The sequence below is a fragment of the Oryzias melastigma genome, linkage group LG6 (genome assembly GCF_002922805.2).
Source record: "Oryzias melastigma strain HK-1 linkage group LG6, ASM292280v2, whole genome shotgun sequence".
NCBI lineage: Eukaryota > Metazoa > Chordata > Actinopteri > Beloniformes > Adrianichthyidae > Oryzias > Oryzias melastigma.
In genome coordinates, this window is record NC_050517.1 from 11,293,337 (window position 1) to 11,319,849 (window position 26,513).

The 26,513-nt window shown below is 40.3% G+C and overlaps 3 protein-coding genes across 7 annotated transcripts in view; 1 reads left to right on the top strand and 2 right to left on the bottom strand.

The window, feature by feature from the left end:
- cip2a (cellular inhibitor of PP2A) overlaps positions 1-12,737 on the bottom strand; it is an 18,012-nt gene extending 5,275 nt beyond the window's left edge. The window contains exons 1-12 of the mRNA XM_024282112.2: positions 12,133-12,737; positions 11,206-11,353; positions 9,831-9,943; positions 8,002-8,096; positions 7,281-7,377; positions 5,989-6,111; positions 5,510-5,655; positions 5,363-5,438; positions 3,045-3,284; positions 1,652-1,814; positions 832-979; positions 653-752 (exon numbers count right to left, since the gene is read on the bottom strand). Of these exons, the coding sequence (XP_024137880.1) occupies positions 653-752; positions 832-979; positions 1,652-1,814; positions 3,045-3,284; positions 5,363-5,438; positions 5,510-5,655; positions 5,989-6,111; positions 7,281-7,377; positions 8,002-8,096; positions 9,831-9,943; positions 11,206-11,353; positions 12,133-12,234 (1,551 nt within the window). The 5' untranslated portion in view covers positions 12,235-12,737. The remainder of the gene's footprint in view (positions 1-652; positions 753-831; positions 980-1,651; positions 1,815-3,044; positions 3,285-5,362; positions 5,439-5,509; positions 5,656-5,988; positions 6,112-7,280; positions 7,378-8,001; positions 8,097-9,830; positions 9,944-11,205; positions 11,354-12,132) is intronic.
- The window catches only part of mon2 (MON2 homolog, regulator of endosome-to-Golgi trafficking), a 448,157-nt gene that overhangs the window by 30,045 nt on the left and 391,599 nt on the right, over positions 1-26,513 (bottom strand). The window lies entirely within an intron of this gene.
- The window catches only part of ezh2 (enhancer of zeste 2 polycomb repressive complex 2 subunit), a 14,557-nt gene continuing 2,434 nt past the window's right edge, over positions 14,391-26,513 (top strand). The window contains exons 1-19 of one of the 2 annotated variants that reach the window (XM_024282115.2): positions 14,391-14,792; positions 16,714-16,834; positions 17,000-17,044; positions 17,230-17,355; positions 17,440-17,559; positions 17,652-17,772; positions 18,535-18,711; positions 19,437-19,542; positions 22,064-22,227; positions 22,302-22,399; positions 22,475-22,718; positions 23,130-23,296; positions 23,436-23,571; positions 23,668-23,793; positions 23,868-24,046; positions 24,116-24,211; positions 25,311-25,392; positions 25,459-25,539; positions 25,626-25,710. In XM_024282115.2, the coding sequence (XP_024137883.1) occupies positions 16,721-16,834; positions 17,000-17,044; positions 17,230-17,355; positions 17,440-17,559; positions 17,652-17,772; positions 18,535-18,711; positions 19,437-19,542; positions 22,064-22,227; positions 22,302-22,399; positions 22,475-22,718; positions 23,130-23,296; positions 23,436-23,571; positions 23,668-23,793; positions 23,868-24,046; positions 24,116-24,211; positions 25,311-25,392; positions 25,459-25,539; positions 25,626-25,710 (2,267 nt within the window). In that variant the 5' untranslated portion in view covers positions 14,391-14,792; positions 16,714-16,720. The remainder of the gene's footprint in view (positions 14,793-16,713; positions 16,835-16,999; positions 17,045-17,229; positions 17,356-17,439; positions 17,560-17,651; positions 17,773-18,534; positions 18,712-19,436; positions 19,543-22,063; positions 22,228-22,301; positions 22,400-22,474; positions 22,719-23,129; positions 23,297-23,435; positions 23,572-23,667; positions 23,794-23,867; positions 24,047-24,115; positions 24,212-25,310; positions 25,393-25,458; positions 25,540-25,625; positions 25,711-26,513) is intronic. The other variant, XM_024282116.2, reaches the window with a different exon arrangement.

Consider the following 26,513-nt stretch of genomic DNA (forward strand, 5'->3'; position numbering starts at 1 on the left):
GAGGATGCTGAAGACAGGCTTAGATGGAGGAAACTGATTGGCTGTGGCGACCCCTGAAGGGAAAAGCCCAAAGGAAAAGAAGAAGATTTAAGGTTTAAGTTGATTTATTCTGGAATAATATTTCTGACTTTTTATGTATTCATAATTATGTTGAAAAGTTACAGTTTTAACGTTTCAAAAAATAGCATTCTGCTAGCTTTTTGGACTATTTTGGCATTTACTAAGATTTTTAGGCTGTTTTGGAGTCTAGCTAATATTTCAGCTACATGCTAGCTGTTTTGGATAACCTAAGTTTCTTTTTTTTTAGTCCTTTAGGCTAATTTGGCATTTAGCTAATATTTTAGCTGGATTTCAACTATCAATTTCAGCATCTTCAACCATCAGCAATAGCATTTTCAGCGACCAAATTCAGCTTCCAGCATTCACACTAGAATTTTCAAAGATAATGCTATATATCTAGTTCATAATAAAACAATACAGATCAAAAGTTTTTTAAACATTGTTTTAGAGTGTTGAATAAATGTTTATCCTGTTCGGCCCACGACCTAAGATGTGTTTTGGATTTTGGCCCCTTGTGTGATTGAGTTTGACACCCCTGAGTTAGAGCTAAACCTCCGAGCAGCAGATGGAGATGCATGACAATGAGGAGCACCTGTAACATCCTGTAGAAGCTGGTCTCCATGTCCTTCACCTGCTGCCTCAGCTTGCTCATCAACTCCAGAGTCTTCAGCAAAGCGTCTGCACAGACCTGACTGTGACAAAACCACACAAATCACCAGATAGTGACCAGAAGCAAATGTGTAACAAAAAAAGCAACAAAAACAATCTCACCTAAGGTCATCCTCACATTGGGGGGGATGCAGGGTCACTGAGCTGTTGCTATGACAACAGGAGAGGAGAGTCTCTACCTGTGCCAGGCAGAGCTGGGCACTGACCTGAGCCGACACCACGGACCTGCAGGACTCCTCCAAGCACAGAGGTGACGGAGTTAAGGCTTCAGAGGGGAAGATGAGCACACACTACACCAGGGAACCTGAGGATCCACAGGTCTTCAGGTTTAAAGAAAAATGCCAACGATTGAATAAATCATGGTCCTTGATGACTAGATTTTAACATGTCAGATAAATGAACAAAAAAGGTTCACATCTATTCTAATAATAGACCACTTGGAATAATAAACCACAGATTTAAAGCAGATTTTTTTAGCAACTATATGCTGATCAGACGCAAAATTCTTTAAGTATGTAATTCAATTTAGACATATAACTTTTAAAAAGTTGATTCTGCTGTCATATTTATATTCAGTAGTTAAAAAGGAGAAAAAAGATGATGTGCACTAAAGTCATAATGATGAAAATGTCGTGTTTGACTTTCCTGCATTTTAATTGAAGTAAATCTGCTGCAGCAGGAGGATCTTATTTAACACATGGTGTATTTTATTTTGAAAAGGATTAAATATTTCTGATATCAAAAGTGAAAAAGTTAAGATTGTTCTATGTAGAAAAATCTAACACTTTCATACTTTAATTACTGTAAACATTTCAAATAGAAAGATCAACGGCTGTCAAACATTCTTCCTGGGTTTGTTCTGTAAGCATGTTTTCCAAATGAACCTCCGATCTGCAGACTCTCAGATCTTTGAGAAGGATATTCAGCAGCAGGTTGGTGACATGTGTGACACGCTGGCAGTGCTTCCTCAAAACTGCTTCTCCTCGTGTGGGATCCAACGCCTTCAGAAACCCCAGCAGGACCGGGAGGAGCATTTCCACAAAACTCAGAGTGCATTCAGACACGACCTCTGCTGCAAACGACTCCTGAGAGGAGAGAGATCCGTGAGGACAACCTGAACCTCACACAGCTAAGAGGAGTTTGAGGAGAACATTCATGACGCAGGTCAGAGGAAGAGTGAGTGTGAGGATGGGGGGGTTCACGAGGCTGTGGACATGAGTCACCCACCATGGATGTGTTGGACCACATGAGTCAAGGTCAAGGCCCGGGGGCCGGATCCGGCCCTCCAGGTAATTCTATCCGGCCCTCCAGATCATTTTATTTTATTGTTATTAATGACCTGATGTTATCTTGTGCTTGTTTCTAACTTGTATAATTTTGACAAAACATATTTCTTTAGAGAGTTAAATATTGAAATGTATTTAAAGTTTAAGTTGATTTACTCTGGAATAATATTTCTGCCTTTTTATTATTCATAATTATGTTAAAATGTTACGGTTTTAAAAATTGTCATTCTGTTAGCTTTTTATACTATTTTGGCATTTACTTAATTAAGTTTTTAGGATGTTTTGGAGTAAAGCTAATATCAAATGCTAGCTGTTTTGACCAATTTAGGCTTTTTTTCATTTTTTATGCTATTTTGAAGTTAAGCTATTTTTTTCGGCTACATGCTAGCTGGTTTGGCTAATCTAAGTTTTTATCTTTTTTTGTTTTTTAGGCTAATTTGCATTTAGCTAATATTTTAGCTGGCTATCAGCATCAGTGTTTTCAGCTATCAGCTTCATCATTTTCAGCTATCAACTTGAGTGTTTTCAGCTATCGATTTCAGCATCTTCAGCTATCAGCACCAGCATCTGCAGCATTCACACTAGCATTATTGAAGCTAATGTTATATATCTAGTTCATAACTATGTTAAAAAGTTGTGGTTTTCTTGGAGTAAAATTATGCTTTAAATTCACTGTAAGAGGATAAGAAAATATTTTTAAAACTGTTGTCAGAGAAACTGAAATTATTGGTTGAAAGCCAGACAAGAAAATGCTGGCTTTAGCCTCTGAAGTTTTAGTTTCTTTGGTGTCCATATTGACGTTAAATCGATCCACAAAAGGTCCAGATGACTCATGTAAAATCTGAGTCTAAAACAGACCTTCAGTAAAGTACAGTTCCTGCTAAAAAAAAAGAACAAAAAACATTTTTTCTACATGTTTTAAGGTGTTTGGATGTAGTAACATGACAAAACTTACCATTTAACAAAAAAAAAGTGCAGACTGTATTTAAAAGTCGTGACCTGCTCTGAAGGTTTGTCTTCACGTCCTACCTCCAGCAGCTTGTTCAGCAGGCGCAGGACCTGCAGTGAGCATGACTCGGCGCCCTCCACAGGCGAGGTCAGCCACTGCACCAGAGCCAGCCCGCACTCTGTCCTTGGACCCCCGTCCAGGCCCCCGCCCTGCCTTCGGCCCGCAGCTCTGAGTTTGGGTGCAGCAGGCCTGAAGACCACGTCACACAGCTGCGAGCGCAGGCCGGAGACGCAGCACATGGCCAGGACGAGCTCCAGCACCTGCACCAAACACAAACATTCAGGGAAGATCCTCTACAGCTGTTTCCACTGAGCGTTCTGGGAGGAACAGACTGAGCTGGTTTCAAGGAACCCGATTATAAACCTTCCACCTCTGTGCTTCACAGCAGACACGAGGAATCTGCGTCTTTACCTGACTTCATCTGTGGTGCAGAGGTAGAGAGCTCGACCTCTGATGGGATGGTCACAGGTCCAGTTCCTGTCTTGTCCACCCATGTTTGGGCCTTGAAGTCCCACTCTAACTAGATTTTCTTCAGTTAAAAGTGTTCCCAGTGGTCTCTTATTTACGATTATGCAGTTTCTTAAGTGTGTTTTTTAAGACAGTTTCTGCAGAGCATCAGGAGTTCATCATGAATTCACCTGTGAGTCCCTTCAGCCCTTCATTTACACTCTCTACCATCAGCTTATAGCACCTCACAAGCCCAAGCTAACAGTAGAGTAGCAAAGAAAAAACAACAAGCAATATTGGAGCTATCCAACTGTAGAGTTTTGATCCAGATTCCACCTCAGACGAAGAGGATGAAGACTTTATTGGATCTGTTTGTCTGCAAGTGGATGCATTCGATTGTAGTGGAGCAAGGAGACTTTGGCTGCCAACGACAGTTGTTCCTTCATATAGCAGAGCTTTTTCAAACCATGTTTTTTTCACTGCAGATCCATCAGAATTTGAATAAAAAAATACTCAGAAATACAGTTTGGATCTTATATTGTTTTAAATATATATACACTATCATATAAAACACAATTTTAATGGAGTGGGTCTTTAATCAACAAATAAAATAACTACTTATGGATGATAATAAGTTCCATTTTAAAGGATTTACTAAAGTACAGCAGAAAACAACTTGTTGTGTTTCCTCCTTCATTTGCAGAAAATGTCAGTTCTAATGAGAACATTTCAATTCAAACACTGGTATGGTTCAGCTTTGGTTTGTGTGATTTTCTTGAACATCACGGTTCATGTTTGCAAAACTAAAAAGTGCTGCTGTACTGTTTACTTAAGCCGTGCAGCTAAAACCTTTACATGTTTTCACCCAAAGTGTCTGCAGTAGTGTGAGCAGCACCAGTTCCTCTAAACCACGTGTCAAAGTCAAGGCCCGGGGGCCGGATCCGGCCCTCCAGGTAATTCTATCCGGCCCTCCAAATGATTTTTTTTTGTTGTTATTAATGACCCGATGTTATCTTTCGCTTATTTCTTGTATAATTTCGACAAAATATATTTTTATGGAGAGTAAAATATTGAAAGTTATTTAAGGTTTAAGTTGATTTATTCTGGAATAATATTCCTACTTTTTATGATTCATATTTATGCTTAAAGTTTTAAAAATTGTCATTCTGTTAGTTTTTTGGACTTTTTTGGCATTTAATATGATTTTCTAGGTTATTTTGGAGTTTAGCTAATATTTTAGCTACATGCTAGCTGTTTTGGCTAATTAAGGGTTTTTTTGTTTTGTTTCTTAGGCTTATTTGGCATTTAGCCAATATTTTAGCTGACTATCAGCTTCAGTGTTTTTAGTTATCAATTTCAGCATCTTCAGCAGCCAAATTCAGCTTACAGCATTCACACTAGTACTATTGCAGATAATGCTGTATATCTAATTCATAGTTATGTTAAAAAGTTACATTTTTAAAGTTTTAAAATGTAGTTTTAGAGTGTTCAATAAATGTTTATTCTGTTCGGCCCGCAACATAAGGTGTGTTTTGGATTTTAGTCCTTTATGCGATTGAGTTTAACACTCTTGCTCTAAACTTTGGGCTGAACTTGCCAGGACTTTCCAGGGATTTTCTACAATAAATGCTTTTTTTCCATCATTAATATGAGTTTTGGAGCCCTCAAAAGCCTTCACAGATGATGTGTATCAGCTGGAGTGGTTATAATTAGTTATAATACATTTATAACACCTGTGTGTTTGTGAAATACTGAACACTAAACTCACACAGAAATGTTTTTTACTCTGCTTTACGTTGGCTTATGAGCTTTTCATGAGGATTTAGCATCTGCTCATTTCTTGGTTACCTCTAGCATTAACCGTCCATGTTTAGTAAAATGATCCTCTCACCTTAGCTGCTGAGTCAGCATCTTTGGAATGCAGAAGCCCTAAAACTTGAGTCACACACGCTGAGAAGTGCTGATATCTGGGAAGGTAAAGCCATCATTGTGAGACCGCTCTGAGCAAACGGTATCTCAGTGTTGTCGGCGAGCGTACCTCGTCAGGTGCTCTGCTATTTTGGGGTTCTTCAGCAGGTCGACCAAAAGGTCAACGGCGTACTTCCTGGTTAAAGTCCCGTCGCCGTTTACGATGATGTTGAACACGAGCTGGAACGTCTGGTGGATGTTTTTGGCATCAAAGAGCTGGTAACCAAACAAAACCAAATCATTTTTCCAAATTTGCAAGAATGTGAAGTAAAACATCATTTATAAACACCACAAACGATGTGAACATCTGCTGGAGACACACTCAGAAGTGAACTAATCAGTCATATGAAGTCATGGATAAAATATGTTCAGGTGAACAAAAATCCTCTTCCAGTAACCTGAGGTCACGTCAAGCATCAGCCTCCCGAGCTCAGTCTTAACTTGGTTTTAGGATTTCCTTCTTTGCTCAACAAATTAAAGGTCATTGTTCAAAGAAGGATCCAGAGCCTGTAGAACAGAGAGAAGACGCTGTTGTGAAGTCAGACCCACCTTCTCCCCCACCTTCTCGTTCAGAGTGAGGCTGGCCAGAATAGACAGCGTGAACACCACCACCGTCAGGCTGTTGTGAGCCAGGAAGTTGATCAGCGTCCGGTAGAACGGCTTCACGTTGTCCTGCACAGAGATCACGTCAGAAACTCCACGGGTGTCAAACTCAATCTCACAAGGAGCCAAAATCCAAAACACACCTCAAGTCACGGGACAAAAAACTCTAAAAGTAAATTTAAAAATTTTTAAAACCGTAACTTTTTAACATCATTATGAACTAGATATATAGTATTACCTGTGATAGTGCTAGTGTGAATGCTGTAAGCTGAATTTGGCTGCTGGAGAGGCTGAAATTGATAGTTAAAAATGTTGAAGCTGATAGCTGAAAACACTGAAGCTAATAGCCAGCTAAACTATTAGCTAAATGCCAAATTAGCCTAAAATAATATAAAAAAAAAAAAACTTAGGTTAGCCAAAACAGCTAGCATGCAGCTGAAAAAATAGCTAAACTCCAAAATAGCCAAAAACATCTTAGTAAATGCCAAAATTGTCCAAAAAGCTGCAGAATACCAATTTTTAAACTTTAAAACTGTAACTTTTTAACATAAAAATGAACAGTAAAAAGGGAGGAATATTATTCCAGAATAAATCAACTTAAACCTTAAATAATTTTCAAAATTTTACTCTCCATAAAAATATATTTTGTCAAAATCGTTCAAGTTAGAAATAATCTCAAGATAACATCGGGCCATCCATCCATCCATCCATCCATCCATCTTCTTCCGCTTCATCCCGGACTGGGTCGCGGGGGCAGCAGTCTAAGCAAAGATGCCCAGACTTCCCTCTCCCCGGCCACTTCCTCCAGCTCCTCTGGGGGGACCCCGAGGCGTTCCCAGGCCAGCCGAGAGACGTAGTCTCTCCAGCGTGTCCTGGGTCTTCCCCGGGGCCTCCGCCCAGTGGGACATGCCCGGAACACCTCTCCAGGGAGGCGTCCAGGAGGTCCATTAATAACAATAAAAAAAATGATCTGGAGGGTCGGAAAGAATTACCCGGAGGGCCGGATCCGGCCCCTGGGTCTTGACTTTATCACATGCTCTAAACCCTCCACATCAGACTGAACATGTCATCTATGTTCAGTAAAACTCAGGACTCATGGTTCAGTTGGCTTCCCATTAAACAGGTAGCTGCTGCTACAATTATTTTTGCATCAACACTTTAAACAATAAGACGATAAAATGACACTAAAGTTTGAATTCTGCCACTAGTTAGGGCTAAGATGTGATCCAGCAGCTCACCAGAGACTTGATGTGAGTCTGAACAGAGGGGTTGTCCCGACAGAGGTTGGCCAAGAGGCCGAGGCACGGCAGGATGATGTCATCACTGAGCGACTGGCTGTGGACAAACAGGAACAGACTGTCTGAATTCCTTCCCTACTCGTACTAAAAACAATGTAGTGCGGGAGTATCTAGTGCTCTGGATCTTAACAGCTCACTGCTTTTTAAATTTTAAACAGCAAATATGACATCACAGATTTCCTGAAAGACAAACGTAATAAAAATTTGCATTTTGACCGTTTATGAATCCTCTGTGTTCTGATGACGAATACTTCATAAAATATAAATGAAAATAATTTTTTACACATGAAAATGTGTTCTAACAAATTGCTCTATATTTGTCAATCTAGTGATCATCCGTGCACGCTGGTAGGTATGGGAGATTTCTAGGATACTTGATTTTAGAATTGTAGATTCCGGCAGAACTACAAAATGTCAAACCCATTAAATATGCAAATATGTCCTCTGAACATGACATTCCTTGACATGAATACTGCATACTACTCATTTAACTCCTTCTGGTGTCTGCACAGGACATTTGTGCTTCTCAATGATGGAACTCTGAGATTTCTAGTTTATAAAACAATTTTTAACTGGACATTTTTTTGAATCTGGTAGTCAGGAGGTTACAGGGAATTCAGAAACAAGCCCATGTTTGTAGTCAGAGATGTGTTGGTCTTACACGCTGGTCATGAGGAACTCCAGGAGCTGATGAATGCAGCTGGTGGACTGGAAGACGCGAGTGTTGTAGGTCAGCTTCTGCAGCACCTGCAGACACTGAAAGGCCAACAGCACAACATGACATCCACTGCTGAGTTAGCAAGAGCAGAAACATGCATCATTGGGCTAAATATTATTATACATAGAGAAAATGTTCAGGAAGTGTCCCCTTATTAAACAATTTTAAAGAAACAGATGTTAAAATATATATTTGGTCTCTATAGAAAAATTAAAAACATAAAACTGAAAATGATTGGAAACCATTTAAAATATGTGTTTTATTTCATGTCATTGTTTAATGTTGGGTGAATTATTCTGTTATGAGACTGTGTTAAACAGTTTTATTCTTTGATTTGCTCGAGGAAAATGTTCTGATATGTTTGTATGTTACACTGTGTATGCTGTACTGTACTTGAATTTTGGTACTAAAACATATCCATAATGCTAAAAAACAAAAAAGATTAACACAAGCAGATCTGGGGTTCTTCCAGAAGCAAATGTTTTACTGGAAAAGTGTGATTCTCATTTAAACCTTTTTTATGTGACTTATTTTCGCATTTCCTGTCAAGATGAATAAATAAACTTGCACGAGCTGCACAATATTAGCAAACTTGCAATATTAGTGATTGATATTGCAATTAGGGCTGCCACGATTAGTCGACTGTGGTGGAAATTTGAAACTAATTGACGACTATTAAAATAGTCAACGACTAACTTAATAGTCGATTAGTCATTTTCAGAAATTCAGGTCAACTTCAGTGCTCATTCTTAGTTATTTATTCTATTCTTTTAGCAAATTTAACATTTTGCAAATAGCTTTTGCATTTTCAGCAAATCCCTTCAGAAATTAATGCAAATACTTTCAGCAAAAAGCATTCACACCAACATTATCGCAGGTGATGCAACTTTTCTAGTTGTATTTGAGTCAGTGAGACCAAAACTTTATCTTTTGTGAAAAATAAAGTTCCTTTGTTTCAGATGCTGACCTCATTTAATTTAATCTTCTTTTAACACCAGAAACAAATAAAACTACAAAAGCTGCACGATTCATTAAAAGTTTAATAAACTATCATCTTAATTGTATTTATTTTTAGTTTATTTGGTTAGTTAATGATGGTTAAGATGTGTGCTTTACATCCAGTGACATCCATGACCCGATTAGTTGACTAATTGGAAAAAATAATTGGTGATTAGTCGTTTGTTAAAATAATCGTTTGTGGCAGCACTAATTGCAATGACAATATGATTTGAGATACATGACCATGTAGCAAAACAACTAATGCATGATTTTAATTTCACAGCATCAGTTTCATTTAAATCTAAAATTGTTTTTGCATGTGTCAAAATTTAAGGTAACCCTTTATAGCTATTTAAGTCATGTTTTTTGACACATATATTGAACAGGCTGATATTGTGATGCTGATAAATGTGTGATGTATTGTACAGGTCTAAAAGATACGCATGATTGGCATTTTAAATTGCAGTTACACTTTTTTTCTGTTACAGAATAACTTAAGTTTGTTAGTTGGTGTAAAATCAACTCAAAAATTAAAACATAATTCAATAGTTCTAACTTTTGAGATTTTGCATGAAATCCTGAAAATATAACACATTATTGAATTATTTTTTATTTCTTTCTCTCATTTCAACAGCACACTGAACTGGCAGTAGCTTCAGATGAGACCAGATATTAGCAGGAACGTCTGAACGACATGAGAATACAGTCTAAGACTGTTGTTTCTGTCTGAAATGGGGGTCCTTCCCATCACATCCAATGCAGTTTGCTCTCACCTGCAGCACCAGCGGCTCTCCTGGAGTGCTGCTGTAGCAGTGGATGACAGCAGCCAGGGTGCTGGTGAGGTTGTAGCTGCTGTGAAGAAGCTCCCGGGTGGAGTCGTCAGAGGCTGCAGACGGAGAAGAACACAGCAGATCAGTCAGAAAGAGCAGATCTAGATTGTGAATTTCTCCAAAACGTAGGAAAAATTGTATTTTTCACACTTCTGAACACTAAAAAACAAGTATTGTTCAAAAACCCCTGGACCTAGACTGCAGAAAAATCCATCCATCCATCCATCCATTTTCTTGTCCGCTTTTTCCCTTTCGGGGTCGCGGGGTGCCGGAGCCTATCCTGGCTACTGATGGGTGAAGGCGGGGTACACCCTGGACAGGTCTCCAGTCTGTCTCAGGGCCTCAATCACACACACATTCACTCTCACATCCACACCTAGGGACGATTTAGAGTCACCAATCAACCTATGAAGCATGTTTTTGGACGGTGGGAGGAAGCCGGAGTCCCCGGTGAAAACCCACGCATGCACGGGGAGAACATGCAAACTCCACACAGAAAGGACCCAGCCGGGAGTCGAACCGGGGCCTTCTCGCTGTGAGGCAAGAGCGCTAACCACTGCACCACCGTGCAGCCCTGCAGAAAAATCGAAATGGAATTTAGTTTTGGATAGTAAAGAATACAATAAAAGCAGTTTCTGATTTTTTAAAGCTTTATTTAATTTGGGAAAATGTGAAAAGGGGAGATTTTTATTGCATTTTTTGCACTATTGTTTGGCAACATGATAAAAATCATCCTATTTCAAATTTTCACAAATCAAATAAAGCTTTCACAAATCAGAAACTGTGTTTAATGTGTTCTTACTATCCAAAGCATAACTTAATCCAGGTTTGAACAGTCTGGGCGCAGCAGTTTTCGAACAGAACCTGTTTTTTGGTTTTCCAAGAATGAAAAATACAATTTAATGTTCATTTAGTGCTCTAGTGAATCGGAAGCAACTTGTTTATCCTAATCATTTGATACAAACTTTGCCTGGTTTATGAACATAAACATCTTATTGTGATTTCATTGGATCTGGTTGATGCTCCTTTTAAAAATGTGTGCTGATTAAACGTTAACAGAGCAAATGAATGAAACCTGGACTGAAATTCCTGCTTTTTAAACGTATTCATCAAAGCCATACATACACTGTGTTTAATTTCCAGCAGAGTTGAGATTCAAACTTCACACTTCAGTATTATGAGGTGTGAAGTTATAAACTGCAATGATCTGACAGCTAACATGTCACTTGTGTTTTTTGTAAATAACTAATAAACTCAGTAAAAAAGGAAGTCATAATAAGTTCTCTTAGTTAAATAAGGTTGAATCTTTTGACTCTACCTAACTGTGCCAGCAGAGAGATGATGGAGCTCTTCAGGCTGGGCTCAGTGTGCGGGTCTGCAGTCAGCTCCACCAACATGCTCACACACTCGCTGGTCAGAGCGCTGCCAGATGTCAGCAGCTGCTCGCATTTCAAGCCCCAAACCTCCTGCAAACATGCAACAAACACACATGAGCTGCGGGTCAAATACACAGACTGTAGACATGAGAACGGCTCAACAGCAGCGTCTGCTCTGTCATAGAACTAGATTGATCCCACAAAAGGGGAGATCAACTTTTTACTATAGTTCTATTAAGAACAGTAGATAATAATGCAGATCAACAATAATAATTGGCTTTTAGTTATAGAGTCTAATAGCTGACAGGAGGAAAGATCTGCAAAAGCACTCCTTCCTGCAGTGAAATGTTATAGCCTCTGATTGAAGGAGCTGCTCAGAACACCCATGATCTCATCAGGGGATGATGATGAAGAGGATCGGTCATGATTCCAGTTTCCATCACATCCGTGGATGTTACGGAGTTTATTGATCCTCTCCCTGTCAGTGCATCCACCCCCCCAGCAGCTCACTCCATAGAAGAGGGCATCAAAATAAAAACTCTTTAAGAATTATTTCTGTCAAACTATAATCTGAGTTGAATCGAGTACTTTACTATAAAATACAAATTCTAGGGATTGTTTCTTTGAAAGTCAGCAGGGTTCTGGAAATCCAGATATGTTTGATGTGGATCAGATTAGGTCAAGAGTTCAGGAACACAATCAGAACCTACTGAGCAGAGATGAGATTACATTCATGTTTACAGATCACTACTGTGTGCAAGTTTCTGACAACTACCAGTTATGAAATGGGAGTTTTGCTGCGTTCTTCATAAATGTTTCACACTAGACAAGAGCGCTGAAACAGACCCCGTTTGAAGGTCAGTGCTCACCTCCACCTGTTTCTGAAGCTGCGCTGCTTGCTGCGCCGTCCTGCAGTCCCTGTACTGCTGGATAGCCAGCAGCAGAGACTTCAAACACGTCGATGTGTCCATCCTCCTGGGGGACTGTGATGAACCCTCAGGTGCTAACGCCCGCTAGCTAGTTTAGCTCAACGACATACAGTCACGAAACAAACAGCTTTCTTGTTGTGATTCGATTAAAAAATGTTGCCCGTATTTATTTTATTTAAAGCGGTTCACCCGCTTCACTTTTCTGCCTTAAGTTATCAAGAAAAAACAAGCTAGTTCCTCCCGCTTCAAGGTTCGAACGAGGAAGGAATGAACCATGTCCAAAAAAGGGGGAAGTGAAAAACTTTTGTTTTTTTAATTGACGATATCAAAATTAAAATGCCAATTTAATTAGCCTGTGTTTTATTTTATTTTAAGCGTTGCTATAAATAATGTTCTAATAATTTTCTCTTTTGAGTTTTTCATATAAACCTTATGGAAATGCCAAACACCCCCCTCCTCACTTTCCACTTTCGGGACGTCACAAAAAGCCATGACGCAATGAGAGAGGCAACCAATCACCGTCGTAGAGGCACAAAAACACAAACCGTAACATTTAATTAAGAAAAAAAAAAAAGTAAAATATTATTTATCACATATTAATTAACTTGTTAAGTACAAATATTGGAAACTCCCAAAGGAAATTATGAAATAAACAAATTAAGACTTAATTCATTCTGTCCAACGGCTTATTTTTGTTGGAAAAATACTTAGTTTTAGACATGAAAGCGTGAATCCTAAATAATTTCGTACCACTTTAGAACTGATGCTAAATTGACCTCAATTTTAAATTATACATCTATGGTGTTCATCATAAAAATTGTTTATTGAAATCTCACATAAAGCTATTGTGCTGTTTATATTACACGTATGAGTTTACAAGATAATTGCTAACTTTCTGGAGTTTAAAACAATTTTCTCCCATAAATCTGTTAAAATTTAACAAGTGACTTCTGAAGTCGAATTAATAAATATTAAAAACATGTAGAAACATCTTAATTCAGGGGTTTCAAACTCAATCACACAAGGCACCAAAATCCAAATCACACCTTAGGACGCGGGCCGAACAGTATAATGAACACTCTTAAACTAAATCTTTAAACTTTAAAGCCATAACTTTTAAACACAGTTATGACCTAGATATACAGCATTACCTGGGATAATGCTAGTGTAAATAGTGTAAGCTGAATTTGGCCGCAGAACAGGCTAGAGCTGATAGCTGAAGATGCTGAAGTTGATAACTAAAAACGCTGAAGCAAATAGCTGAAAACACTGAAGCTGGTTATCAGCTAAAATATTAGCTAGATGCCAAATTAACCTTAAAAAAATCTTAGCTTAGCCAAAACATCTAGCATGTAGCTGAATAAAATAGCTAAATGCCAAAATAGCCTACAAAACCCGGAAAAAGCCTAAATTAGCCAAAACAATAGTTGAAATGTTAGCTAAACTCCAAAATTGACCAAAAAAAAAATTAGTAAATGCCAAAATAGCCCAAAAAACTATCACAATGCCAACTTTTTAAAACTTTAAAACTGTAACTTTTTATCATAATTATGAATAAAAACAGGCAGTAATATAATTCCATAATAAATCAACTTAAACCTTAAACAACTTTTAACATTCTACTGTCCATAAAAATATATTTTGTCAAAATGATACAAGTTAAAAATAAGCGCAAGACAACATCGTTAATAACAATAAAATGAAATGATCTGGAGGGCCGGATAGAATTACTAGGAGGGCCAGATCCGGCCCCCGGGCCTTGAGTTTGACTCATGTGTCTCAAGTCATAGAAACAAATAATCTTTAATCTCAGTATTTCATCTCGCTTCGCTTGGATAGTGGAACAGCGTCTCAGAGTTCACCCTAAATAAAATGAACAGTACATCCAATTTCTTAGATAATATGGAGCCCAGCCATGTAGATACTAAACTAATTTTAGATAGACCTGGATCGTAACCATGTGCACGCACTGGTAAACGTACTGTTAGCTTTTATTATAAAAAATAAACTTAAAAAATGTGTTTTTATTTCGTTAACAGTTTAGAGAACAAAGAAAACCGGTGCACATGTCCCCACCGCAGGGCCCCAGCGTTCCTCTGATTCTTATTGGCTGCCTGTGTCAGGCCAGCTGACCTATCGTGAAAGAAGAAACTGGAACATCCAATATCGGCTTCTTTGATTGGACCAAATGTTTGGCGCCTCTGCAATCGATGCAACCGAAGTGGGCGGAGAGAGAGTCAGCGAGCAGTTTGAACCGTGTTTGAGTGCGGGCGGAAATATTATAATAACAGCGTTCTTGTCAGGGAAAGGATACTGTAACTGTGGGAAACTCAAACAAAAAATTGAAAGAACGGAGTATTTAAATCAAACTCGAACCTAAAGTAAACGCTGTTTTTACCTGAGTCGATGACGCGAAGCCGGTTCTGGCGCTAAGTAAACCGCTCCGTCCCGCCTAGCTAACCGCTAGTTAGCCTAGAAGCTAACATTACAGCTAGCAGTGACACGGAGCGGCTAATCTCCAACACAAAGGACGACTTTGCGTGTCTCTGTCTTTGCCATTCCGAATCCTCCGCCGTATGAGGACTGAGCCTCCTGGACAGGTGAGGACGGCTGTCATTGTGTTGAAATACAGCAATTTCCTTTACATCCAAATCGACCGAGTTTGTTCTCGGTTTGTGATCTCCCTGTCTTTGTTAACCAACTGTTTGCTAGCTCGCCGGGCTGTCGTGCCACATTTTGTGTGGCTGTCAAAAAGATCAGTCAGCTCAACATACCAACTTTTAATGTCAGTTCTCATGGAGATTACTTGTAAAATATTGTCTCTTCTGGTTCTGAATGGATGAGTGTTCAAGTATTGGTAAACATGTCTATTTTTAACTTTAGTTACCGAGCTGGGGGAGAAGAGAAGCACATTTTACGGTGCTAAACCGAAAGCCGGCTGATAAATGTCTCTCCATAGCCATCTAAGATGCTTTGCAAGTTTATTTTATCCAAACAACAATGTCATACACCTCAGAGTCAAAACGAAAAACGTGGACATAACAACTACTCTAAACATGTAATAACATTTTTATTATCTGACAACCAATCCTGGATCTTTGTTCCTGGTGGTGGCAGTAGTCAACCCCTAGTCTGAAGATGAAGATTGTCTTCAGGAAGTCATTAAAATCTCTAGAGAATAACATATGATCATCTCTGTGCTCACACAACTAATACAAAGAACACAAACTACACATTATGACAACCTTTCAAGCCAACAGTTCAGCTTTTGTGAAATTGGTGATTAAACTTGAACATTTTAAACACCAACTCCAATGAACATAGCGTTTTTGACATGTTCTTGTAGCATTTATATCATGATGGAGGACATTAAAAAAAGAATAACCATAAATTTGCATTTCTGATCATTGTTGTGAATCAGGTGCAGAGGGAAAACATGCAGTGGGGGAAAAAAAGCCTTAAGTTGTGAGGTTGGTGCTTCAATCAGCAGGCCACAAGCTTCCTGCTCTGATGCATCCACTTACAGACAAATAGATCCATGAACATATTTGTTTTCCTGTCAATCTGGATCAGAACAGCATGGCTGGATAGCTCCCAAATGGGTAACAATTTGCACAGATAATGTTTGGTCAGGTCGTAAGTTATCAAGAAGGCATATCAACAAAGGAATGATGGGAAGTCAGTGCAGGCTTACTCTGTGCCAAAAGTCCAGCCCACAACTCGGAGGCAAATTTCCTGCTGCTCTGCAGAAAATATGTTTTAGAAAATAACTCAGGTTTTTGATGTGGCCTAAAAACAGTAGAATCATAATCAAAAGACCACAGGGAACACTTTGAAAATAGATCAAAAAATGATCAAAGTGCAACTTTAAAAAGTTGCCTTTCTGCTGTTTTTCTTTGAATGAAGCAGATTTTTGTCTCTTCATTCTGTAAGTGATGACCAGGTTGTTGTTCTATCCCCAGGTTTTAGTCTTTGCTCAGAAAGTGCAAGTCTTTTCATTTCCGTTATGCCAGCATGTCATGGCACTGCAGCTTGATGACAGGTGTCTGACACATCTGATCTCAAGTGTGAAGTTTGAATCTGATTCACCAAGCTGACAGGAACTGCAGGGGCGGCAGATTGATCTCTAAGCAAGGACAGGCAAATGTTGAACAAAGGAAAGAGCTGAAAACTCAATTTCATTTTTGCCAATTAAAAAATAAATTTTAATTTCTGACTTATAGATTTTACTTATTCAGAAGCAGTAAACCTGTGAATAAGCATTTTTTTTTCTTTTTACCAGTTTAAAGTTTTTGTACTATTATAGAGTGATATGATCTCCTTTGAATGAATTATTAAGAACTGGATTAAACTGGTTTTTATTTTTACTTTCAGGTTTACAGTTAGAACAAAAAGAATCACAAAACTATAACTCCCCTTGAGGAAATTCAGCAAACGTCACTTTATTACTTGGCTTTGACCTTTCCCGTCTGAAAATGCTGATGGGATTAAATGCACAGTGATTTTGTGTGCACCCTGCAGGCTGATCATGGGGACAGGGAAACGCTCAGACAAGGGTCCTGCCTGCTGGAAGAGGAGGGTAAAGTCTGAGTACACCAGGCTTCGGCAGATGAAACGCTTCAGACGGGCAGACGAGGTCAAGGTTTGTTCACGAAAGTCTTCCTCATGTTAATGTGGTCTTTAAATGCATCTTACACTGTTTCACATTGATGATTTTTCTTTGTTTTGTTGAAAAAATCTGTTATTCAAAAGTCCTGCAATAAAATTTGAGAGTTGAACAATAATTAAAAATAATATTACTATCCAGATGGAGGGAGTTGGTGATCAGCATCTGACCTGCAGCTGGAAAATTGTAATGTTTTATTTAAATTATTATATTTTGAATCATGTTTCTAGACGAGTTTCAGATGCCTCAGTAAAAATGGCAAATAATTCAGTCTTATTGAATGATTTTGGATGTTTTTTGTTTCAGAAAGAAGCCTCTTTCTGCAGCAAAACTTTCTGTGTTTTGGAAATTGAACTAGAGCATTTTTCCAGGGTATGTTCAACTCCAACCGCCAAAAAATCATGGAGAGAACGGACATCCTGAACCAGGAGTGGAAGACCAGGCGGATCCAGCCCATTCACATCATGACTCCAGTCAGCTCTCGAGGGACTCGAGAGGTGACGACCAAAAAAAAACAAACCTTCTTCTCGAAATGTCTGGGATGATGGAGAAATGACCTCTGCGTTTTCTTCTTCCTCCAGTGCACAGTGGACAGTGGTTTCCCAGAGTTCTCCAGACAAGTTATCCCCTTGAAGACCCTGAACGCTGTTGCGTCGGTTCCTGTCATGTACTCGTGGTCGCCGCTGCAGCAGAACTTCATGGTCCGTCACTTCTTCATGAAGCTGCTAGGAGTTTGTTTTGACCCAAACACAAACTGGGATATTAAACTTTGTTTGGTGCTCCTCTGCTTCAGGTGGAAGATGAGACGGTGCTGCACAACATTCCTTACATGGGAGATGAGATCCTGGACCAGGACGGCACTTTCATTGAAGAGCTGATCAAAAACTATGATGGAAAAGTCCATGGGGACAGAGGTGGGCACAGGATGGTTATCATGTACACAACTTCAGTGATAATCTTGATTATAATCCTTAAATTCATGAGGGCTTTACTAGAGAACACTGATGTCTTTATTACTTAAAGCATGTGTCAAAGTTAAGGCCCGGGGGCCGGATCCGGCCCTCCAGATCATTTTCATTTTATTGTTATTAATGACCCGATGTTATCTTGAGCTAATATATTATATATAGCTATCTAATATTTCCGCTACATGCTAGCTGTTTTTGCTAATTCAGGCTTTTTTTAGTTTTTTAGACTGTTTTAGAGTTTACCTATTTTCTCAGGTACATGCTAGCTGTTTTGTCTAACTTTAGTTTTTAGTTTTTTAGGCTAATTTGGCATTTAGCGAATATTTTAGTTAGCTATCAGCTTCAGTGTTTTCATCTATCAACTTCAGCATCTTCAGCACCTAAATTCAGCTTACAGCATTCACACTAGCATGATAATGCAATATATCTAGTTCATAAATATTTTAAAAAGTTAGTATTTTAAAGTTTTAAAAATGTAGTTTTAGAGTGTTCAATAAATGTTTATCCTGTTCAGCCTGCATCAAGTTTAGTGTCATTTTAATAAGCTCCAATTAAAAAGATTCTGTGCGGAAACTTTAGAGCCAGGCTCACAAAAGATTTTTTTTAAAATCTTCTTGTGCAGTAGGAAAAATAAAGACCAGATTCAAAAGGCCCCGGTCTCATTGAAAAGCTGCCTTTCATGATCCAAGCTCAAATCGTGTTTTCCAGAGTGTGGCTTCATCAACGATGAGATCTTTGTGGAGCTGGTTAACGCTCTGGTGCAGTACAGTGATAATGAGGACGACGAAGACGACGACGAGCAGGACTACAAGGTGGAAAAGATGGAATTGTGTGACGGCAAAGACCACACAGAGGATCCGTGCAAGGATGGACACAGTAACGAGAGTGAGTCCCACCGTCTTCAGGTTACAACAAAGCGTAAAGAATGGAGTTTTCCTGCAGAATAATGTTTCTGTGCTGGTTATTTTGAAGTAGTCCTGAGTAGGGACCCACGATAATTACGTGGTTCAGGTGTGTCCAGCCAATAAGAACATGCCAGAGCAGGTATATTGAAAAACGTGCAGGAAGATGGCTCTCGACCAGGGTTCCCTACCCCTGTGTTAAAGGGTGAACGGGTTCTGCAGACACCAGGTTATTTATCAGAGAGAACTGAACTCTGAGTGGAATCTCCCGTCACGCAGAGCCTCAGGGCCGCCGTGCGTCTGCGTCCGGCATGTGAGCACACGCTGATCATTTCCACTCACAGAATAAGCAGTGCTTTCATGACTGCTCTGTGAACTCGCCATGTCAGGAGCTGCTTTCCCTGAACGGGGTTCAGGTCTACTGACACGGTCATGTTTGTCAGTGAGAAAAGAAGCATCAAAACGTGTTTTCAAAAAGTTCTGATCTGGTTTGTTGAAGATTCTCTACAAAACTGTCAGTTTGTCTCACTGGTTGTTGTAGGCTGATGCTTGACAAAATTGAAAAAAGAAAAAGAAAATGGAGTATTCCAGCTGTTAAACCATTCATCCTTATAGATGGTAGAAAACTGACCTGTTTTATTGTTTATATAAAACAACTAGAGTGTGGTCGGCTAATAACAAGTGTGTTTGTGTTTGTGGGATCTTCAGGCCGAACCAACAGTGACGGCAGCAAGAAGTTTCCCTCAGACAAGATTTTTGAAGCCATCTCCTCCATGTTCCCTGACAAGGGCTCCCCGGAGGAGCTCAAAGAGAAGTTAGTGGCTTTGTTTGTGTCGAACTTTATGTGCTTTCTTTCTCAAAATGTCTCAGTTTAAGAGGTAAAATTTGAAGGTTTGTGTTGTTTTGAAACAAGAATGTGTCTTTAAAAAGTTCAGGTCAAAGAACTGCAGATTTCCAGGATGTATCAGAAATAATGACAGGGATTTTCAAGACACTACGAGGCCTAAATAAAAACATGCTTCAACACAAATGTTCACTTCGCCTGTGGAAGCAGAAATCATTCCAGTATTTACAGCAAAATGAATCCTAAATGTGAAGAAACTCTGGAGTAGCAGCTTTTACACCTCAGTCTTCATAACAGACTCCCTGTAGAAAATAATGTACAATTTATATCAGTATTGGAAAACATTTGATTATGTAACCTATGCAGCCACCATGAAGAAATATGGAGCATGTAAAAATACTTTTGAGAGGTTTAAGGGAATTGTACGTTCAGCTGGTCCACTTTTCAACAATCGCATCAAAAGGTTTTACCTGCATTTGTGAAAAACCAACTTCTGCTACAGAAACTAACAAATCTGAGAAATGATCTGTTCAGCGTCTTCCAGGCCAAGCTTGACTACAAACTTTATGAGAAGGAAATTGGAAGTTTAGTCCAAACAGACTGATGTCTGAGAGCTGAAGCTCCGCCCCCTTTTAAGACTAACTAAGATACAGATAGTTCATTTACAACTTTATAATCTGTTCTCAGATAAACAGTGAGGAGAAGCTAAAGGTTAGTCTGTGTAAGTCAGCAGGACAGACTAATTTAACTCTTTAACCCCAGTGTTGGGCTGCCACGATTAGTCGACTAATCGACTATCAAAATAATCGACGACTAATTTAATAATCGATTAGTCGTTACTTTATATTATATGGAGTCAGAATGTAGTAAAGTTGAAAATTATCATGACATTCTGCTAGTTTTATGGACTATTAATACTAACTACTAATATTTCAGCTACATGCTAGCTATTTTGGCTAACTCAGGCTTTTTTCAGTTTTTTATGCTAATTTGGCATTAAACTAATATTATAGCAGGCTTTCAGCTTCAGAGTTTTTTCAGATATCAACTTTGGTGTTTTCAGGTATGAATTTCTGCATCTTCAGCAGCCAAATTCAGCTTACAGCATTCACACTAGCATTATCACAGGTAATGCTGTATATCTAGTTTTTAGTTAAAGTAAGTAAGTAACCTTTATTTGTATAGCACTTTTCACAGACAGAGTCACAAAGTGCTTTTCAGAGTAAAGCAGCAACAAAACAATAAAAATTAACAAATAAGTAAATAAAACAGAGCAAAAGACAAATTAGTTAAAAGCTCTTTCAAAAAGGAGCATCTTCAACTGTTTCTTAAAAGACTTAATTGAATTGGTCGCCGGAGGAGAGAAGGGGGGGGGCATTCCAGAGTCTCGGGGCTACTGCCTGAAAAGCAGTTTTATAGTGGGTCTTGGGCACCTTGAGTAAATTTAGGTTTGAGGAACGTAGTGGGCAGCAAGGGGTGTAAGGGATTAAACAGTTGGGAAATGTAATCAGGAACCTGTCCATTAAGAACTCTAAAAGTATAAACTAAAATTTTAAAATCGATTTTAAAATTGACGGGGAGCCAATGCAGTGAAGATAAAACTGGTGAAATGTGGAACCTTTTAGTGGTTCCTGCTAAAAGCCTCGCAGCAGCATTTAAAGCTGATGATGGTTAAGCTGTGTGCTTTACATCCAGTTTACGCATGACCCGATTAGTCGAATAATCAGAATGAATAATCGTGATTAGTTGACTATTGAATTAATGGTTGTGGGAGCTCTAGTGCTCATACGGTACGTATTTAGGTGACGTACTGCAGTTTTTGAACGAGAAAGGAGCTTTTCTCATCAACTTGCATCGATACAACGACTCAAAGAATCAGCTGATTTATGTTGATTATGTCAGCACTTCACTATTGTCAGCTGCAGAATCCACTGGAGTTATCAGTTGAAGAGTTACAGTAGTTGAAAGAATAAACACTGGAGCTAAAGCTTAATTGTTAAAGACTTCCCATTCCCAGTCACACATGTGACCAGGTGCTTCTTATGTATTTACATCGTTCCCTTAGGGTCCTAAAAAGTTGCATTGAATGTATGAATTTGAAAAAAAAATGTAAAAAGTCTTGAACTTTGATATCTAAGGCTTAATAATTGTGCTGCTTCTCCCCTTCACATTCCAATTCAAAAATTAAATGTTTCCACCACAATTAATCTCATGAAATAAACAACGGGTTAACCAGCTGTTATCCACCCTCGGTTTGAAAAAAGAACTCTTAAGCATTACAGCAGAAACAACAAGTTAAGAAGCTGCAATTTTGACCATGAAATCGTCTTAAAAAGTCTGAAGTTTAACTCAAAGAAACTTTTATGACCCCTGTATTTAATTTGATGTTGGGGTCCCAGATCTTCTTGATTCTTCTGTCGTTTCCTGTTGATGACAAATGTTTCTGAAGCGGTGGAATGAACTTCCCTCAGGCTGCCTGTTTGTGTTTCAGGTACAAAGAGCTGACGGAGCAGCAGCTGCCCGGCGCTCTGCCGCCTGAGTGCACGCCCAACATCGATGGGCCGAACGCTCGCTCCGTGCAGCGCGAACAGAGCCTGCACTCCTTCCACACGCTGTTCTGCAGACGCTGCTTCAAATACGACTGCTTCCTGCACCGTCAGTGCACACGGACGCCTCACCGCCTCACGTCTGCGTGGCTCTGCTTCTGAAGGTTCTGTTTCCTCTTTCAGCTTTTCACGCCACTCCAAACACGTACAAGCGCAAGAACTTGGAGAACCTGGTGGAGAGTAAGCCCTGCGGCATGGACTGCTACATGTATCTCGTACAGGTGAGTTTTCTGTGTTCCTGTGTGACTCTTTAAGGTGGAAACAAGTGGACTGAAGCTGTGAACTGTGTCCTCCAGGACGGGATGGTTCGGGAGTTTCCTGGAGGTGTTGTTGCAGAGCGGCCCAAGACGCCGTCCAAACGCTCCGTGGGTCGCCGCCGCGGACGACAGCCCAACAGCAACAGCAGCTCCCGACCCAGCACCCCCACCATTTCCTCAGAAACCAAAGATGCAGACAGCGACCGCGAGGACGGCAAAGAAGACGAGCGAGACAACGATAAAGACGACGAAGACAAGAAGGACGAGAACACCAGCAGCTCAGGTACGTCGCCATGAAGCTTCTGCTGCCCTGAAGCTTCTGCTGTCATGAAGCTTCTGCTGTCCTGAAGCGGCGGGTAGTTTTCTTTTGGTAGTTTTGGTTTGGAGGAGCTGCTGACTCTGACGGTCGATATGTCTGGGTCAGCATCTCCATGACTTATTTTATGTTTGGACAAGGAGTCACTATGGAGAGATAAAAGATCCACATGTGGATCTGGAGCTGCAGGTTGCAGACTCTGACCAGATTCTAACATTTCTGAGACCTGCAGTATCCTCTGGAATCAGCTCCTTTAGAGGAAAACGCTTTCCTCATTTACATGTGAAGATCAAACTTTTCCAAAGTTCAGGTTTAAATTCTGCTGCACTGAAGTGTCTCGATGAGTGAAGATGATCAGCGTTGTTGTGGTGTGTTCAGAGGGGAACTCGCGCTGTCAGACTCCAGTGAAGATGAAGCTGACGGCTGAAGCAGAGGCGGTGGAGTGGAGCGGCGCCGAAGCGTCTCTGTTCAGGGTTCTCATCGGGACGTACTACGATAACTTCTGCGCCATCGCACGGCTCATCGGCACCAAGACCTGCAGACAGGTGAGCCGTGATGGAGGAAACACTTTCTGTGTTATCAAACGAGGAACTTCTGGGTGTTTTTATACTCAAAACGTTACATTCCTGATGAAACGCTTCAGTTTTTTGTTAGTAAAATGTTTTTCTTTCTTTGGTGGGTCAGGTTTATGAGTTCAGGGTCAAAGAGTCAGCCATCATCGCTCGAGCTCCTGCTGAAGACGAGGACACGCCCCCGAGGAAGAAGAAGAGGAAACATAGACTCTGGGCTACTCACTGCAGGAAGATCCAGCTGAAGAAAGGTCAGAGGTCACTCTGATGAATCATTTAGCCACATCGCTACACGGGAGCACGTTTCTCTTTACAAGGAGTTGTGATAGCTTTCCTTCCTTCCACAGATGGATCATCCAATCACGTGTACAACTACCAGCCATGTGACCACCCTCGGCAGCCCTGTGACTCCTCCTGTCCGTGTGTCACCGCACAGAACTTCTGTGAGAAGTTCTGCCAGTGCAGCTCCGAGTGTAAGAAGGCCGGCCTCACGCTTTACGTCCTTTTGGGAACAAGTCTCCATCCTGTCGTATTTCTCCTCCTGCAGGCCAGAACCGTTTCCCAGGTTGTCGGTGCAAAGCCCAGTGCAATACCAAGCAGTGCCCGTGTTACCTGGCAGTGAGAGAGTGCGACCCGGACCTCTGTCTGACCTGCGGCGCCGCAGACCACTGGGACAGCAAGAACGTGTCCTGCAAGAACTGCTCCATCCAGAGAGGAGCGAAGAAGGTGAGACGGCCCGCCTCTTCCTCTAACGGCTCACCCGGGTCTGCGGGTCTCACGCTCTCTCTGTTTCAGCACCTGCTGCTCGCCCCCTCAGACGTGGCCGGCTGGGGCATCTTCATCAAAGAGCCGGTCCAGAAGAACGAGTTCATCTCCGAGTACTGTGGAGAGGTGAGAGGACGTCAGGAGGCTGAACGTTTCAGTCGCCGTCAGGAGAAATGTTCAGGTGTTTTAGTTAAAGCTGTGAGAACCAAAGTCTGCAGCATCATGAGGAGACCACGACTGACCTGGAGCTTCAACTCCTCACTCTGTTTGAAGCTCAGATCAAATCTGTAGCTACTGGTCAGTCATTTCTCTGATTAACAGTCAGTAAGAAGTCATTTTCAAGCCGATCTTACACATAAAGAAAAGTACATGTTAGTAGAGACGTTAATAAATAATCTTTTAGTTTAAAGGTTAACCAAACAGGACAGCTGGAGGCTGAATCCAACCTCTGCGCAGATTAGAAAAATGCGGGGCTAGAGGAGGTGTGGTCTGAGATGTGGTTGACAGTGAGTTTAGCTTGAGGTAACTAAAAGGTCTTTCTATTAAATAAATTCAATAAAAATCCTAAAGTTCAGGAGGCCCAAGCAGGCTGCCTCCCCATCCCACAGCAACTCTGTCTGCCCGTTTAGCGAGCGAGCATCAAGCTCCGCCGCTCTACGCGTCTCAGGGCGACCTCTGCTGCTCTCTCGGTGTCACAAGGTGAGCTCTCTGCATCGCGGAGAGAGCTTAAAAGGTCATGTGGTGAGCTTCAACTCTCATGTCATGTGTTCAAAGGTGGGCGGGGCTTTTATTCTGGAGCTCAGAGCATGAGGATGTAAAACTTCTTGGACTTACACCAGTTGACCAATCACAAAATTCAACTGTAATACCTCGATTCAACCTGTAGGGGGCACATCGATAATTTTTAGGCCATAATTTCAGGAATTAAACAAGTTTATTTTAATTTGTCAAAAAATTGACAAGAACCAACAGACATCACTTTTAAAGCCTCATTTAAAGAAGTCAATAAAAGTTGATTTAGGGTTTGGTTACCCTTTCAAAACCTTATGATGATTTTATTTGACAGAAATCTGTTCCTGTGAGATTAGTAATCCATTGTTTGATTTAATGTTGAGGAAAAAAAAGTGACCCCAGCGAAGTCTTGATCATAAAAATCAGCTTTTTTCATGTTTTTAAGCACAACTCGTGTCTTACCTGCAGGCTGACCTCTGACCCCTGTTTGCAGATCATCTCCCAGGACGAAGCAGACCGCAGAGGGAAGGTCTACGACAAATACATGTGCAGCTTCCTCTTCAACCTCAACAACGGTAAGATGGCTGACAGAGCAGCCAGAAGTCCAGCGCAGCTGCAGCTTTAAAGTCTCTTCTCTGCAGATTTTGTGGTTGATGCCACGAGGAAAGGAAACAAAATTCGCTTCGCCAACCATTCGGTCAACCCCAACTGCTATGCAAAGGGTAAGGGGTACGGGTTGGTAGTGAGAGTTACTGACGTGCTTCCAGACCGTCTCTGGCTTTAGCCTCTGTCCTTCTGCGGTCTGCAGTGATGATGGTGAACGGGGATCACAGAATCGGCATCTTTGCCAAGAGAGCCATCCAGACCGGAGAGGAGCTCTTCTTTGACTACAGGTCAGTCCGACCTCGACCTGCAGCTTTGGTCCTACTATTAGACTCGAACGAGAGGGGTCCTCCTGTTTATTTATACAACATTTACAGCAGGCAGAATACATTTCTGTCCTTATCACGTTTCTAAGAAAAATTCAAACAAACCTAAATGTCACTTCACTAACACACACGACATTCCTCACTTTTCTTTTTTACCAATAATGTTTAAATTAAAGCTTATTTGTACAATCTTTTCAGACTTTTATATCGGAAATTCCAATCTTTTAACTCGACAAAAGAAAGCTTTGAAACTTAGAATCATATTTCCTTCTGTTTTTTTACAACAGAGTATTAGGGTCACTTTATAAACAAAAAGAAATAAGCTTAACTTGTGACTTTTTTTCTCGTAAATTTATGACCTTGAATCTACTAAATTGACAAGATTTAAAGTCTGAAATTAATGAGAAAAGAACCAAAGTTGTCTGTTTATCAGAGGCGTGCTCAAAGATAAAAGATGTGGAGCATCTTGTAAAGATTTATTTCCAGATCGGTGTTAAAAACTAAGAAATTCTGAACCTTTTTGCAAGTTGAAATCAAATTACCAGTGAACTGACTTTCCGGGTTCATTGTCGGTAGTGCAGAGATTCATATGTAAAATAAAGAGATCAGAGAAACGTTCGCAGGACGAACACTTTATTTTGCCCTTTCATTCTCATACCCAGAAGCCCTTTCACCACCCTATGTCATGTCTCTGTCACGCGCAGAAACCAAAGGAGAATGGAAACGGTGTTCCGTACACCTTATTCTCCAAATGAAACGTCCAGTTT